The sequence below is a fragment of the Bicyclus anynana genome, chromosome 9 (genome assembly GCF_947172395.1).
Source record: "Bicyclus anynana chromosome 9, ilBicAnyn1.1, whole genome shotgun sequence".
Lineage (NCBI taxonomy): Eukaryota > Metazoa > Arthropoda > Insecta > Lepidoptera > Nymphalidae > Bicyclus > Bicyclus anynana.
The window spans coordinates 14260075-14278645 of NC_069091.1; the positions used below are offsets into that span (position 1 = coordinate 14260075).

The following is an 18571-nucleotide window of genomic DNA, read 5'->3' on the forward strand; positions in this document are numbered from 1 at the left end:
ACCCTAATTTAAAGATGGAACAAAACGAATCTACAAATTAAATACCTACGAAAAATTTTATAAATGGAAAAAAGAACGAGTTGATTCACTTACGGAAGAAGTTTTTTAAACGAATAACTCCTACGTTTACCTCACATACTCATTATTCATCTTCACAGCAGTCGGAAATTAAGTTACCGGGTTTAAAAGCATCTCTCTTAACATAAACTCTTCCAAGTTTGTACATTTAATTTTTAATTAAAATAAAACATTGAATTATCGTACGGAATTATTTTATTTTCTCGCTATCGTAGTGAAAAATATAGTGTAACACGCGGGGCTAAACCCATTATAAACTCGGTTGATATTTAGCGGCCCTCGCCGAAAAAGGCACACTATTCCTGAGTGCTATAGACACATACAATATACATACATTTTATGCCCGTATTCTTACGGGAGCGGTTGAAAGCGCGCGGCGTCTGCTAGTGTAGGATTTATAAGATTCAAGGAATATTATGATGATCAAGGCGAATCGGATAGAACTATGAAATTACCTTAAAATGTCAATAATTTTCCAATCTCGCAGCCGATTTTTGCTGAATATGCAGATAGATAAAGAAAGTAATTTTAAATCTAGAGGAATCACTTTGTCGATTTTTTAAGGGGCAATATTCATTTTCGGACGCACTAGTCGGAACTACGGCTTGAAATTCGACAATTTTAAGTCCGTTCTCTGTTTTAAACCACAACCATTCCGACCATTTTAAACCACAAATTGGTGACAAATAAGCAAACAAATTTTTTTTTATATCAATATATTATTTTAGAATTAGATATTATGTAATACTAATACTTACATGCTGTTTTGTTCGCGTCTAAATTTTTAGTTATCGCTTGTGGTAAACGACATAAGCAGTAATCAGGGTTCCCAACTTAGGGGATTTGCCCCCAGATTTAGGGGGCAAATAAGTGAAATGGGATTTTTAGGGGTCTGAAATTTTTAGGGGTAATTTCAGGGATTTTTTGCCTCTTTAATATTTTTAAATTGATGATAATTTCAATATTTCTTTCTTGACCATGTATGATTTCAAAAAATATGAATCTTCAGATAAAGACGTAATATTTTGTCTGTATTAAATATAGACTTTTGAAACATATTACATCATATTATTTCTAAATTATTATGAATTTATAATTTTAGGGGGACAACTCAATAATTAAGTCGATTTTAGGGGTTTTTGGGACAAACTTTAGGGATAAATATTTTGGAGAGTTGGTAACACTGGTAGTAATTTTTTTTTGATAAAAGATCTATAAACATTATTTAATTATGTCGTTTATTGTACTCTTGACAACTACACAAAAATATAATTGTGATGATTGAGTAGAACAGACAAACAAGGTCACATTCTCATCTATAATATTAGTATGAATGGAATTATTGCTTATTGAACAGTTACTTATATTTAATTGAAGCTAATCTATAGTCATTCGAGTTTGAGTCCTTTATCGGTTAAGGTGAACTGTGATTTGAATATTATCTATCTTGTTAAAACTACAATTTCATCTTAAAACTTATTTATTAAGGTTGGTATTAAAAATACTCTTCAATCATCTATACTATCTGTAAGTACTAATATTAAAAAAGGGGTAAAATTTGTAGTATTGTAGGGGGTATTGAAATTAACCGATTTTGATTTTTTTCTGCCACTAGAAAGTCACGTTATTTATGAGTGTTGTGAGCTATATTTTATCCCCGTATTCTTACAGAAACGGGAATTACGCGGGAGCGTCGGCTTGTCATATTATAGCTAGTTGACGCCGCGCGGTTTCACCCACGTTGTTCCCGTTCCCGTAGGAGTACGGACTGGACCAGATTCGAATCCACACCCTCCGGAATCGAAGGTCATATCCACTGGGCTATTACGACTCTTAACTTAAAAGCATATTCTTACCAGAAAACATTTAATTATATTATGTTTAAAGACAAATAGGTAGGCACATTTTGATTTAGCTATTTTTTTTTGTATAATTTTGCATAACATGGAGTCTATTAAAAACTAAATATGCAAGGCATACAAAATTCGTTTGAAAATAACCTTGTCATTAAAATATCTAGCTTTATCATCCAAATTGTATTGTCATAAATTTGAATTAAATAATATTTTGGTCGGGTCATTGCGCTTTTTATTGTTGTTTTGCATTGGAATGCATTATTCAAAGTAAAATGAACATTAAAATAATATAGATAGGTTCGTAGTTTCAATATTATTGTAAAATTAAATAAATAAAAAATCTATACTAATATTATAAAGCTGAAGAGTTTGTTTGTTTGATTGAACGCGCTAATCTTAGGAACTACTGGTCCGATTTGAAAAATTCTTTCAGTGTTAGATAGCCCATTTATCGAGGAAGACTATAGGCTATATATTATCTCCGTATTCCTACGGGAAGGGGAACCACGCGAGTGAAACCGCCCGGCGTCAGATAGTTATTAAATTATAAAAAAAACACTAAAATTAAACATTTCCTAAAATACTATTTACTAGCGGATGCCCCGAACTTCGCGAATTGTGGTTTTTAACAAAGCTCGGGATATAAATAAGCCTATATGTTGCTTAATAACCTCCTCTATCTTCTACTGAAAGTCCTATTTAAGTCGGTTCAGCCGATCCAGATTAGCCCGCGCAAACAGACGAGAGACAGAGAAAGACAGATTAAAAAAAACATATAAATTGTGTTTTGGTATCCTGTAAACAATTAAGAATGCACAGGTATATTGAAATCACAAATATTTCAATTTTACTTATAAACTAGCGGACGCCCGCGACTTCGTCCGACCTTAGATCTCTTTAATCCAGCCCTTACAGTAGTATCGCTGTAAAAATGGAGTAACGTCTCCCGTTTTCCCAACATTTCCCTTCACTGCTCTGCTCCTATTGATCGTAGCGTGATGAAAAGTATACTTTAACCTGCCCAGTAGTATGAAGAACAATTGTACCAAGTTTCGTTAAAATCCGTCGAGTAGTTTTTGTTCCTATAACGAACATACAGACAGACAGACAAAAATTTTACTGATAGCATTTTTGGCATCAGTATCGATCACTAATCACCCCCTGATATTTTGGAAATATATTTCATGTACAGAATTGACCTCTCATTGGTTCCCATTTAGTTCCCCGTTCTCGTGGGAATGAGGGGATAAAATAATATAGCCGATGTTATTTGTTGACAATGTAGCTGTCTATTCGTAAAAATCGGTTCAGAAGATTCCAAGATTACCCCATACATCTTTACAAACTTTACCTCTTTATAATATTAGTATAGATTTGGTTTAAGACTTTTAGACCATTACATTACTATATTCATCATCAATATTATCAACCCATATTCGGCTCACTGCTGAGCTTGAGTCTCCTCTCTGAATGAGAGTAGTAAGGCAAACTACCCTTTACCAGAGAATCAAGAAAATTCTCTGGTAAAAGGAAGGTTTTCTATAGTCTGGCAAGTTCTTTAATAGCACTCTTATGATATGCGGGTGACGGGGGGAAAGACTGCGCGGGTGTGAAATCGTGCGAGCGGGGAAGTAAGGTGCATCAGTCGTGGGTTTTTCATTCATCGCTACACGCCCCCAGGCCTGCGCGGACCATCGGGAGTGTTACGAACGAAGTTGCCAAGCTATACACTACATCCTACCGGAACACTAAATCGCTTTACGTCTTTGCTGGCAAGTTGGTAACTATAACAAAGGCCGAAGCCTCTAACCAGCTAGACCAGGACCAATTAAGAAAACTTCAATCGTGCCAGCCGGGTATCGAACCCAGGACCTTTGTCCAGTCTCTGCGCCACGAGGGCCGTCGAAATTTCCATTGCGAGTAGATGTACCTAGTACCTATTATCTAGTCGTTAAGTTAACCTGATAACGTGTCGTCGTGCATATAGTCGCCAAATGGCTTTTCCTAAAGGAAAGTAATAATGGGTACGTAGTTTTATTTATTGTTAGAGAACAAAATGAGATTCTCTTCAAAACAAAGGGCCCATCCGGCCCAGGCCTACCCTTACCGCCCCGGAATTTATTTATATCTAAAAATATCTCTATAGTTCTACTATAATAATGAAATCATTACTTAATGAAAAAAAGTTTGCTACAACGTTGTAAGACATTTTCAATTCATTTTTGTCCACAACGAGGACAAGCTAATATCGTTGATAACTGCCTTAGTTTTACGATATTTTTTGAGGACTTATGATTTTTTATAAATACTATAGTTTTCTTGTTTGTTAAGCTTGTTGGTAACCGAAAAGTATAAAACAAAAAAAAAATAGAGATTCAAATGTTACTTCGCCGCTTTGGTACACCGGCGAGCATTTTATCCTAATAGAGTGATAAAGAATGTATTTTTCTTCAAGAAACATACTTTTATTAAGCCTATCATCTCCATATACTTTTATACAGGGGAATACCAGGGTTCCCTGGGCCGACGTTGTATGGGTCGGTGGGCATTCCCCTTTTTTATAAATAAAGGTTACAATCAGCGCCGGCCCGAAGTAAATTTTAAAATGGAGCGAGATCCAATTATGGCGCCTCTTCTGTTTGCTCTTAATAATATGCAGATACCTATACCAAATTATGAGTGTAAAGTAAGAATGGAACGCGAAGATCTCGACCATGCTCTGGGGTGACCAATTGAAAATCAGGCGCAGTACCGTGTAGGGTTGACTAGAGTTATCATTTAGGCGCTCTCTAGAATTTGGAGCCTGGAGCGACAGCTCCGTTCGCCGTATGGACGGGGCGGCCCTGGTTACAATATTATTTCATTGACTTCATTCCCTATTACAAACACTTATCGAAAAGTTTTTACTTACTTCAGATTGGTACTGCGCACGAAATCACACATTAAGCTCTGCAAAATTTCATCCTCTTGTATTTTCAACCCTAAAGGGGACGTCGTAGAAAAGAGTTTCGTTAAAACACAAAAGGTACAAATTAATACTATAGCCGTGATAGCCCAGTGTTTAAGACCTCTACCTTCGATTCCAGAGGGTGAGGCACCTCCAACTTGTCAGTTGTGTGCAGTTTAAGAAATTCAATATCACGTGTCTCAAACGGTAAAGGAAAAAATCGTGAGGAAACCTGCATACCTGAATTAATTGCATTGGGCCAGCGTGGTGGACTATTGGCCTAACCCCTCTCATTCTGAGAGGAAACTCGAGCTCAGCAGTGATCCGAATAAGGGTTGATAATGATGAATACTATTACTTAAAAAAATCTTATCAAAATGTGCCACCCCAAAACCAGTTGCATTGATAGCTCTGAATTCCGGTTTGTAATGAGGTGTAGTTGTCTTTAATTAGACATTTCGTTTTACTTTTCTAAACAGGGTCTGCAGCCAAGTTACATATGCTCTTTCTAGAAACGCTAACGCTTCCAAAACTAAAAGTGTATGGGAATGACATATCCTATTGAAAGGTTGATCAATAACGAATGTCATCCCTGTTGATTGTTTTGACATCCAACCACTAATTTATCTGGCCCGGTGTCGCTGCCATCGTGTGTTATAGACGTCCAATAGTAGATTGTTATACAAGGGACTAAAAGGACCCATTATATACGAGGTATTTTTAGGGCACGCCGCACGAGCCATAAGGCGAGGGTCATTAAATAGAAACCGAGCCCATTATAAAATGAGTTTAACCCATATTATGATGACATTTTGATATGCTTGTCATTTTTGCACAGATAGCGAAATGCGTGCGTTTTTTTAGGCAAATGCACCAAAAACAGTCAGTGTTTCTGTTACAGATAAAATGGTTGTCATTTATTGTCAAAATTATTAAAATGAAAGTATTAAATGTTTTGTATATTATATTTTATCTCACAAAGTTCATTTTATTCATAAAATGTTGAGCACTTTTCTGGCATAAAAACTCTTTGCCAAGATTTTAAAAAGTACCGTTCGTTTTTAGACGGCTGATAAACGTTTTAAAATTACATTACAGGACATGTGCATTTTACATTAGGTACATTACGGCACATGTGCGTAAGGAGATACATTACAATATTGAGAATGGTGAAATAAGCGATACTTTACGAACAAATGTGTTATAAAATATTTAACGAGATTTAAAGTAAAACCTCAAAAATAGAGAATGAGGCCTGTTTTTATGTAAATTAATATTCGAACTTCAAGGTCGATGGCATAGGCACTTTTAAAATAAGAATGAATAAAAAACCTAAATAATTGATCACAACATTTACCAAGATGGCTCAATATAGCTAGTCATTTAGTTAATGACAACCACTATGACAATTATTCATCTGTGTTATTGATGAATGTAGGAGACGTGATAGCCCAGTGGATATGACCTCTGTCTTCGATTCGGAGGGCGTAAGTTCGAATCCGGTCACGTATCTCAAACGGTGAAGGAAAACCATCGTGAGGAAACCTGCTCTAAGAATTTTCTTAATTCTCTGCGTGTGTCTGCCAATCCGCATTGGGCCAGAGTGGTGGATTATTGGACTAACCCCTCTCATTTTAAAAGGAGACTCGTGCTCAACAGTAAGCTGAATATGGGATGTTAATAATGATGATTGATTAATTTGACGTTTGGTTAAGGTGACCATGAGTTCACAAATTATAACACACCTGTAAATAATTACACAAAGGCATGTCATCTCCACCCTGATAAATCCGGGTATTTCCACCCTTCTGATTTTATTTTCGCGATCAAAAGTATCTTCAGATCAAATCCAACCAAGTTTCATTTAAATTGATTCAGTAGTTTCAGCGTGATGCACTGTCAAAATTAAACACGGAAAGACAGACAGCCAAAAAAAAATTTTTTTGGCTTTATTACCTATCGATTAAACAATACCCTCCAACAAAAAATTTCAAAATATTTTTAAAATTATATTTTTATATTATGTTTTGCTACCAGTGGCGTAGCGTGCCTTGTATCAAAAATCCCTGTATCAAAATTTGTTAAAGGGCCCTATAGACGAGCGGCAAATCCCAAAAATATATATAAGTAGCCAGTTTTTCCTCCAGGAAGCACCAGATTAAGTGAGATTGTAGATTAAATTTTACTAATTTTTGCTTTTACACTTATGGGGCCCCTATGGTCCGGGGGCCCCGTATCATTAAGACGGCTGATACGGCTATAGCTACGCCCCTGCTTGCTACAGTTTTAATGTACCTTCTCGTAAGTATAGATAGATAGATAGCTAAAAATTACCCTTCTTTTTGGCTTCACCGTAGTCGGGTAAAAACAGTATCGACTTTGTTTGGCCAACAAATAGAATATTAACATAATACAATATTAATAATAACAATAGAATATTGTATAATATAAAACAATATTAATAACAATATAATTTGTTAACATAAATACTAGTATATTTGAGTAGTTGGTGAAAGAGAACGTTAATAAATACGTGATAAATAAAATAATACTTTGAAGTTTAAATATTTAACGAATTAGTAAGTATACCTATTTAGATACAAAAATAAAAATATATGTATACTTATATACGAATACATATATTTTTGTTATTATTTTGAGTTTTTTAATTAAGCTTTAATTAATTTAATTAACTATACTAAAGTCAAACTTGATGTGGAATGTTTATTAAGACAAATTCAAAATGAGGGTACATCGCTTTTCATTTTACACCTAATAATAATTTAATATAAATAATAATTAGTTATCTCATTCCTAAACTAATCATAATATTTTTTATTAATGAACTTAGAATATCTTTGAATAATATTTTATAAAAACCGGCCAAGTGCGTGTCGGGCTACGCACGGTGTAGGGTTCCGTAGATTAAGTTAGTACTTTAATTCCTTAAGTGATGCACAAAATACCGATACCGATACCCGATACCATGGGATAGACGATAAAAAATTCATCCTCACTTTGCATGTACGGAAGGGACCCCAAATATTTTATTTTTAATTTTCTTCTTACCCCTTTAAAGACGTAATTATTATATATAGGTATACCCCAACCAAATTTCAACTCTCTAATTTTGACAAACTGTGAGTTATCTTACTGAGTACTTTATCTTTTTAATTATCAATGGAATTGGAATGCAATTTTAGAGTTCCGATTACGTTTTCTAATTTGGTCGACTCTTTAAATAGCAATTACTATTTAGCTGTTATATTTTTCAATACAATTTCACGATTTTTTTCACGTATCCTTATACAACCGTTTAACCAGTAGAGAGTGGGGGACACTTGACTCTAATAAAAATTAGCTCTTAGCTTACTAACTTTACAAACGGATCCCTAAATCGAAAAATATTGGTAGAAGATACCTCATATATCTTTCAAAGATACCCACACTATGAAACAAACGAGTAAAAAAAATCATCCCACTTTACATGTATCCTTAGAAAAATATTTTTCAAGATTTTTTTTACAATTTTATTCTCTTTAATATACATACCTACATATACAACATAGTTTTCTAGTAGTAATTGTCTCTGCGCTAAGCCGGACATGGCGAAACTATAAGGGTTCCTTGTGGACTACGGAACCCTAAACAGAGGGTCTTGACCCTGCTTCCTACCAAAAACATTTTAAATCATTGGTGGTATGACGCTTAAAAAAGCCGTGATAGCCCAGTGGATATGACCTCTGCCTCCGATTCCGGAGGGTGTGGGTTCGAATCCGGTCCGGGGCATGCACCTCCAACTTTTCAGTTGTGTGCATTTTAAGAAATTAAATATCACGTGTCTCAATCGGTGTAGGAAAACATCGTGAGGAAACCTGCATACCAGAGAATTATCTTAATTCTCTGGGTGTGTAAAGTCTGCCAATCCGCATTGGGCCAGCGTAGTGGACTATTTGGCCTAACCCCTCTCATTCTGAGAGGAGACTCGAGCTCAGCAGTGAGCCGAATATGGGTTGACGACGAAGACGCTTCAAAGCATAATATTATTTAACATTATTTTATCTCCAGGTGTTTGTGAAGAAATCCCGCTGATATGAAACGTGCACAGATTTTACGGCAGGTAAATATTTAGTTATATTAACAACTAGCTGACACCGCGCGGTTTCACCCGCGAGGTGTCCGTTCCCGTATGAATACGGGGATAATATATAGCCTATAGCCTTCCTCGATAAATGGGATATCTAACACTGAAAGTATTTTTCAAATCGGACCAGTAGTTCCTGAGATTAGTGCCTTCAAACAAACAAACAATTCAGCTTTATAATATTAAAGTATAGATTAGGAAACGCCCTACTTTTCACTAGGGGATAGTATAGTCTATTTACGCTAACATAGATTGTAAGGTTATGACTTTTTCTTATATTAACAACTTAATGCCTGAAATAAAAAGAAAAAACATTAGGATAGACTAGCCGATGCCTCGCAGTTTCACCCGTTTCCCTTTCCCTTTAGAATATTGTATTTTATCCCTATATTCTCACGGGAAAGGGAACCTAACAGACCTATGACACTCACAAATAACGTGGCTGTCAGCTGTCTAGTGGTAAAAGAACTTTTAAATTCCTTTCATTAGATCCAGAGATTATCCTTTATAATACATCAAACAATACCTCTTTATAATATTAGTATAGATCGTATAGACTAGCGGACGCCCGCGACTTCGTCTGCCCTTAGATTTCTTTAATCCAGCCCTTACAGTAGTATCGCTGTAAAACAGGAGTAACTTCTCCCGTTTCCCCAACATTTCCCTTCACTGCTCTGCTCCTATTGATCGTAGCGTGAAAAGTATACCATAACCCCCCAGGAGTATGAATAATAATTGTAACAAGTTTCCTTAAAATCCGTCAAGTAGTTTTTGTTTCTATAACGAACATACAGACAGACAGACAAAAATTTTACTGATTGCATTTTTGACATCAGTATCGATCACTAATAATCAGTAATCACCCCCTGATAGTTATTTTGGAAATATATTCCATGTACAGAATTGACTTCTCTACAGATTTATTATAAGTTTAAAATATATAGACAGGGATACCGTCATATTCCAGGTGTTGGTGGTAACGGGGCTGGCGTTTTGCAGTATGTCCGATGGGTTCATATTCGGGCAGATGTCGGGCATGGTGGATGCACTCAACGGGAAGGATAGCTCCATACAGCTGAGCGATGACGAGGTCTCGTGGATTGGTACGTTTTCACTTAACAAAATACCTATCATCAACACTATCATTATCAATATAATTTATTTATTTTGATAGCCTCCGCGAAAAGCAGACGAACCCATGCGACAACGTCACCCAGGTCCGACTCGATACGTTGTAGAGTCAACATCTCCTGAGGATGCTCCGGTTTCGGTGTGAAACGTACGTAGAGAGTATATTGTCGGACCTGGGTGACGTTGTCGCATAGGTTCGTCGGCTTTTCGCGGATAATAGCAAAATAAATAAATCATTATATATTCATGATGCAAAGTAACAAGAATAAGAATAAGAATCATTTATTTGCAAGAAACATTACATTTAGTTAACGCTAACGTTAACGTTAACGCCTGCTTCTATCCAATACCATCATTATCATCATCATCATCACAACCATTATCTTCCTATTTTAACGGCTCACTATAGGGATAAGCCTCCCTCCTTGTAGGAGAGGGGATATGGAGCTAACATGCGCTGCTCCAATGCAGGTTGATGATTCACTAACGAACAACCCACCACCTCCCATGGTCCACCCGACTTCGCAGTCATACGGGCCGAATTAGTGGGAGGTACTTACCGGTTCTTGCTCTTCGCGTGTTCCTCTAAACTATCACTAACGAACAGTCATCATCATCATGATTAGCGTATTCAGCTCACTGTTGAGCACGAATCTCCTCTCAGAATGAGAGGGGTTAGGCTATTAGTCCACCACGCTGGCCCAATGCGGATTGGCACACTTCACACACGCAGAGAATTTAGAAAATTCTCAGGTATACAGGTTTTGCTCACGATGTTTTCCTTCACCGTTTGAGACACGTGATATTTAATTTCTTAAAATGCACACATTGAAAAGTTGGAGGTGCATGCCCCGGACCGGATTCGAACTTACACTTTCCAGAATCGGCGGCAAAGGTCATAGTCAATATTGATGATGATGATGATGATGATGATGATGATGATGATGGTGATGATGATTATGATAAAAGTCAGGTGCAAAAATATACTCCTCGTGGATTAATAGCGGCCATAGTACTCGTATATTAGTTCAAGTAGGTACTATAATAGTAACGACATGTTTATTTCGCAAAGTTTGACAAGGAAAACAAAATATATAATTATTAACATGAACAGCGCATATTAACGACATGCCATTTACATGCTATTTACATGCTGTTACAGTGCCATTTACATAGTACAAGCACTATGACTCATAGATGTAGCCCTAATCCCTATAGATAGTAGATACCTACATCATCATTATCATCATTATCAACCCATATTGAGCTCACTGCTGAGCTCGACTCTCCTCTCAGAATGAGAGGGGTCAGGCCAATAGTCCACCACGCTGGCCCAATGCGGATTAACAGACTTCACACACGCAGAGAACTGAGTAAATTCTCTGGTATGCACGGGTTCCTTACGATACCTTCATATTGTATCTCTTTTTTCATTGTTTTACAAGTTAGCCCTTCACTACAATCTCACCTGATGGTAAGTGATGATGCTAAGATGGAAACGGGCTAACTTGTTGGAGGAGGATGAAAATCCACACTCCTTTCGCTTTCTACACGACATCGTACCGGAACGCTAAATCGCTTGGCGGTACGTCTTTTAGGGTGGTAACTAGCCACGGCCGAAGCCTCCTAACTGACCTGGACCAATTAAGAAAATCTGCCCAGCCGGGGATCGAACCCAGGACCTCCGTTTTGTAAATCCACCGCGCATACCACTGCGCCACAGAGGCTGCCAAACCTTTTTTTTTTAAATTGCTTCCCTAGCGGGTGTGCCTTTTATTATTTACACCTCCAACTTTTCACATAGGTTAAGAAGTTAAATATCAAGTGCTTTAAATGACGAAGGAAAAATTTCGTGAAACCTACTTACCTGGGAATTTTCTTATTTCTCTTCTTAAGTGAAGTCTACCTATCCGCATTGGATTAGCTTGACAAGACAAAATGGGAGGGGTTAACAAAATAGAGGTTATAATATAGGTCACGCTAAATTAGCGTTTTATTAGCCTAACCCCTCTCGTTTTGTCTTGTCAAAAGGAGAGAAGTGGGTGTAAATACAAAAAAAAACTAATTCATTATTATGAATTAGTTTTTTTTTTGTATTTAAAACGTGTTTTTTTTTAGTTTTTTAAAGTATTATATTTAATACTTTATAAAACTAAAAAAAACACGTTTTAGCACGCACTAAAAATAACAAATGGAGTTTTTTCCTGACAGCAAACCCTTTCATTTGATATCCATATCATGGGGGTGGTTTTCTAACAGCCAGTCCGTCATCTTGGGGAGGCCGCCATATTGGATTTGTAATGATGTTTCTCAGCTATTCATGTATTGTCATAAGAACTCAGAGCGTGTGCGATATTTTATCTTAATCAAAGACCGGGAAGTGGGTCAAATTTAGATTCCAAGATTTTCTTACATACATAGTTATGCGTGTTAATAAAAAATCGCGGGATACAGTTTGTTGTTGCAGCTACAATATCATCGACTATCATCTCCATCCAAATAAACATAAAGGAGAGTTACCATATTTTCCTTCTCGTTTCTTCAGGTCGTGGTGTCTCAGTGTCAATTTTTTGTTCCGAATTATCGGCGGCTAATTGCCTCGTCTGGTGACAGAAGGACTGGCTCATTTGTTTGCGCAAAGGATCAGCCTGACTGTCCAACACGAATATGCAGCCAACATTCTTGCCGGCATTCCACGTGGACATGATATGTAGTTATAGTTATGAGGATACGTTAGTTTAAGTTTCATATTGATTCACGATAAAGTCCCAAGAAAACAATAGATGCCAATTTCAAATAGGCCAGAACAATAGTAGTCTATCTTTTTATATAGACTACTTTCGTGATTTAAAGCAATTCAATTTTGAATAGAAGCAGACGTTAGTTGAACAATGAACAATGGTTTTAAAACCAACAAATTTAAGCAAACCCGAGAGACACCCGGTTTCGGAGTTCGGAAAGTCGGAGCAATCACATCAAATGTTTAATTTAACTTTGTAGATCACACATTTCCTGAGCTTCAGCTGTTAGCAAAATAAATGAACCGAGGATTTTTACTAGCCGACAGGCGCTAACATGCGTATTGCATAAATATATGAGTAGCTTGTAAGAGAACATTTCAATTTTAATCAATTACACTTTACGCTCATAATGAATGCGTTTGTTTGTTTCAGCATCTACAATCAACATAACATGTTTCTGTGGTTTCGGCTTGATAACGATACTCACGGAGAAGTTTGGACGAAGGTTAACGATCACAATGGTCACTACACCCGTGATAATATGCTGGATCATGGTCTACTTCGCTCAAGATAAATACACTTTACTAGCGTCTAGAGTAATCGTTGGCGCGTCTTACGGTGGAGTTTTGATTTTGACTTACGTAAACATCGCAGAATATGTATCGCCGAGTATCCGATCACTCTGTCTGAATTTAATGTCTGCATGTGGATCATCAGCTGGTACTTTATTAGGGCACGTTTTTAGTCTGTTTCTACATTGGCGAGAGGTAGCGCTTATTGGTTTAATCCCATCAGCGATCTCCGCGATTCTGCCCTTGTTTTGGGTAGAGAGTCCTTCTTGGCTAGCGACTAAAGGGCGTTTTAAGGAATGCGAATTGTCCTTCAAAAAACTCCGGACTATTCCTAACAAGGATGCCGAGTTCGAATTAAAAATGTTAATAAACAGCCAAAGAGAAAACTATAACAACGAAACAAAGGATTCAAACATTTTCACATCTCTGATAATGAAATACATACGAGCATGCAAAGAGAAATATTACAGGAGGATTTTTATCCTGATGTTAGTGGTATGCATTTACAGAGTGGCAGCAGGACGGATTTTATTTAACACTTTGATTATTACAATAATCCAAGATATAACAGGGACGTCGGATATATTGTATTATACATTGGTAGTGGATGGATGTGCGTTGATAGGTGCTGGTATATCGTGTATTTTTGTGAGTAAATTACAAATGAGAACATTGTTATTCACATCCGGCCCGATAGCGAATTGTGTACAGATTATATTAGCTTTTTGCTTGTACTTTTGGACAGATAATACCTTTAGTTCGAGATGGACGAAAGTTTCCCTGTTGGCTTTGTACTTTATATTGATATCAGCTGGACCGTACGCTGTGTTGGAGACTTTGTTATCTGAGTTGCATCCTTTGGATATAAAAGCGTCATCGACGTTCGTAATGGGCGCATTGGCAGGCGTTCTTCAGTTTTTAAGTATTAAATTAGCAAATTACTTATTTTCGGTGATCGGCCATCATGGAGTCTTCTTCTGCAATGCTGCCATCGTGTTCATGTGTCTGGTGTATCTGTACTATTGTTTGCCGGAAACGAAAGGCAGAACGTTACAGGAAATACAATTTTATTTTATAGACAACAAATATGGTGATAAAGATCAGATGTTTCGTTCAGAACCACAATCGGATGTTTTGTTAAGTAAAATTATTTAGATAGATATTTAAGGAAATTAAATTAATTTTAAGTAGGTACATTTGAATCTGAATTATCTTTAGCATAACTTTTAAGTGACTATTTCCTGTAATATAATTAATGTCATTTTATTTGACCTCTGTTTGTTTAATTACTAAAGATTCGTTACTTGTTTTCCTTATTTTGGTCCGCCCGTCCCGTAGACGCGGCGGTTAGTAATGGCGGTAATTTTTGTGTAAGGCGGTGTCAATTTTAGTTCAGGTTTCAGCCGCAGGAGTTCTTTCGTGGCGCGAAGTCTATGTCATGTTTGGCACAACCTTGAAAAAGGTACCCAGTTCAGCACTGCATTGCATGTACCAAGCAATTATTCGGCATACATCGCTGATTTTTAGCTGATACGTTTAACCAGATAATCAAGTTAAATGTGGTTAAACTTATCTTGTAACTTCTTCTTTCTTCTTATTCCAATGTATAATAAAAACTCTTTAATAGATATAAAATAGTTAGGTTATACTAAAAGTTTGTTGTGTATAAAAATATTCTGAGTCAAATGCAAGGACTTCGGAGTTAAGTAAGTATTTAAATTATTAGCAGACACCTCGTGGTTTCACCCGCGTGGTTCCCGTTCCCGTAGGAATATGGGAATAAAAGCCTAATAAAGCCTACACTATCCCAGAGTTATATAAGCCTATATAACTCTGGGATAGTGTAGCTTCCCAACAGTGAATAGTAGATTGTTAACCGAGGGTGGAAAGAATCAATTCCCGAGGTATTTAGACGCCCGAGCGTAGCGAGGAATTATCGAATATAAGAAAGATAAAACTAGCTGTTTATCTAAACTGTTTATTGATAATATACTAGCGGATGCCCGCAAGTTCATCCGCCCTCTCGTAAAACCGTTTTTAGTGGACCTTTGCTATCTATAAACTACCTCCCTGCCAAATTTCATCTTTGTACGTGAAGAAGTTGTTGAGATTTTGTGATGAATGACCATTCGCATTTATATATTAAGATTACATAAAAACATTAAGAGTGTGCAATATGTAATTTGGTGGTTACAAATGGTTCTGGATCTCAGATTCTGGAATAGTTAGGAGCCTGATATTTGGGTAAATGATATTTCAAAGTGTTAGCTTCGTTATGACTATACAAAATACACAATTTGTAAAACTTTTCTTGATAGTTTATTTTTTTGAAAAATACATGTTTTGCTCACATTTTGCTTTCAATCTCAGGAAAAGCAAACCTTTTTTCTTAAATTTTTGTTTTGTATAGAAAATTAGGTATATATCTTAAACATGACCATTTTGTTTTTCGTTATGTTGTTTAATTTACTTGCAATTAGGTAAAAATGGTTTTGGCTCACGTCATAAAATTTGCGTCGTGCGTCAATCGCTCCGTGCTTTTTACTCACGTGAAAGTCATAATTAGGCGTCTCGTTTGCGCTTCGAATTTTATCCATATCGTACCGACGCACTGTGCGCTCTTAAATTATATCTAAAAGAAATTCATCCTAATCGAAGACCGGGAAGTGGGTCAAATTAAGATTCCAAGGTTTTCTTTCATACATAGTTACAAGCGTGTAATGTCTTGATGATTCTACTTTAATAAAGAAATCATTTACTTTGTCTGTCTTATCATATTTTTAATTCATCTTTAGTTTGTTCATAATGGGGACAAGCTAAGATCGTTGATCATACATACAGCCTGAGTTTTACAATATTTTTTGAAGACTCATGATTGGTTTGTTTGTTCGTTTTCTTGTTGGTAACAGAAAATAATAATACAAAAAAATTATAGTTTTAAATGTTACTTCACCTTCACTTTGGTACACCGGCGAACATTTTGCCCTAGTGATAAAAAAATGTATTTTTCTTTAAGAAACATGGTTTTATTAAGCCAATTATTTAACCTAATCCTTATTTATCTCAGACCAATTATAGAAGGACCTGTATCGCACTCATAGTCACGAACAAAATTGTCTGTCATTTTCTGAAGAAAATGAGCTTAGATTTGGTATATATTTTATACTAAAGTACGGTATTTGCCCGTTTTTTTACACAACTCAATTGCACAAAAAGGTATTTTTACGGAGCTCTTTAACCGACGAACACGATTACAACTATTTAACATCGATTCTATAGAGACAGTTTTTATAATCGCATTAGATCGTTGATCATATATTTTGACAGAAAAGTAATGTCTAGCGAGGCAGGTCCTATACAATAATTGGTCTGAGTTATTTATACATCATGTTGTCATTTCCATATACTTTTATACGGGGGTATACCTGGGTTACCTGGCCGACGTTGTATGGGCATTTCCCTTTTGAAGTGAGTTAACCTTATGATGTAATGTAGATTTATTAATTGTAACATAAGTGTGATCTAGATATAAGAAGAGACCGCACGCCAGGGAGCAAAGCTCTGCAGAGCCACTTTTTTTTTTTTTTATTCTTTACAAGTTGGCCCTTGACTACAATCTCACCTGATGGTAAGTGATGATGCAGTCTAAGTTGGACTCTAACTTGTTAGGAGGAGGATGAAAATCCACACCCCTTTCGGTTTCTACACGGCATCGTACCGGCACGCTAAATCGCTTGGCGGTACGGCTTTGCCGGTAGGGTGGTAACTAGCCACGGCCGAAGCCTCCCACCAGCCAGACCTGAACAAATTAAGAAAATCTCAATCTGCCCAGCCGGGGGTCGAACCTAGGACCTCCGTTTTGTAAATCAACCGCGCATACCACTGCGCCACGGAGGCCGTCATACCCAAGGTGTGCAGTCACTATTTTGTAAATTTTTGTCTTACTTTAATCATGTGTTACATTTTTTTCATTGATTTTTTTATTTCATATTGTATGTTTGTGTTGTACTCAGCTAAATAAAACATTTTATTATTTTTGTTTTTATTATTACGAAAGGGATTCAGTGGCAAAAAATAATTTTATGATGATATTTTCGATTTATGACGACGAATGTACGGAATCCTCGGTGGGCGAATTCGTCTCGCACTTATCCGGTTTTATTATATCAGATTAGTTGGTCGTCGAATTAAATACACCAATATATAATGTCGCAGATATTGTACTACGTAACTATCGGGCGTAAAGTTCGGTAAAACTTGCCAAGGTCTTTTTTTATTGCTTGACACGTACCTACACATCAATTCATATAAATAAATTTAAATGTCCGTCTGTGAATTCAGAATACGTTCGTTATCACGTTCGGCTCACTGCTGAGCTCAAGTCTCCTCTCAGAATAAGAGGGATTAGGCCAATAGTCCTCCACGCGTCCACAATGCGGATTGGCAGACTTCACACACGCAGAGAATTAAGAAAATTCTCTGGTATGCAGATTTCTTCACGATGTTTTTCCTTCACCGTCTGAGACACGTGATATTTAATTTCTTAAAATGCACACAACTGAAAAGTTGGAGGTGCATGCCCCGAACCGGATTCGAACCCACACCCTCTGGAATCGGAGGCAGATGTCATATCCACTGGGCTATCATGGCTTTATCCATCTGTAGTACAAGATCCGGTATATGGAATATATTCCCTCATCTGTTATTTATTTGGGATAAGAAATAAATGATAGAAATACACATTGACACATTGCAAATAGGTTGCCTAGTAAAAAACCCAGTGAGCATTTAATGATTGTTTTTTCACTATTAAAATAATTTATTATCTTTCCCTCATTAGTTAATTCGTATACTAGTTAATAGAAAAAATCCAAAACAATTTAAAAAGCGACATAAATGGGCTATCTAACACTGAAAGAATTTTTCAAATCGGACCGGTAGTTCTTGAGATTAGCGCGTTCAAACAAACAAACTCTTCAGCTTTATAATATTAGTAAAAGTATAATATATTTAACTGTATTAGGTTGCCTCTGATCTAGTTCATGGTTTCCTAGATTTTGTTTGAATAAAATGTATTTGGCCGCAATTTAACTAGGCAACCT

General features: G+C 36.5%; 1 protein-coding gene across 1 annotated transcript; it reads left to right on the plus strand.

The window, feature by feature from the left end:
- Positions 1 to 1457: 1457 nt before the first annotated feature.
- On the plus strand, positions 1458 to 17504 carry LOC112048986 (facilitated trehalose transporter Tret1-like). Its single transcript, XM_052883486.1, has 4 exons — positions 1458 to 1566; positions 8950 to 9001; positions 9993 to 10128; positions 13330 to 17504. The coding sequence occupies exons 2-4, from the start codon at positions 8975 to 8977 to the stop codon at positions 14622 to 14624; spliced, it is 1458 nt and encodes a 485-aa protein (XP_052739446.1). The 5' UTR covers positions 1458 to 1566; positions 8950 to 8974; the 3' UTR covers positions 14625 to 17504.
- The last annotated feature ends 1067 nt before the right edge of the window (positions 17505 to 18571 follow it).

What these genes read in the sequence shown, in the direction of transcription:
- LOC112048986 (XM_052883486.1), top strand. Translation starts at nt 8,975, where the DNA reads ATGAAACGTGCACAGATTTTACGGCAG. An exon ending in GTGCACAGATTTTACGGCAG is followed by an intron (nt 9,002 to 9,992) that starts GTAAATATTTAG and finishes GTCATATTCCAG; the next exon opens with GTGTTGGTGGTAACGGGGCT. An exon ending in TGACGAGGTCTCGTGGATTG is followed by an intron (nt 10,129 to 13,329) that starts GTACGTTTTCAC and finishes TGTTTGTTTCAG; the next exon opens with CATCTACAATCAACATAACA.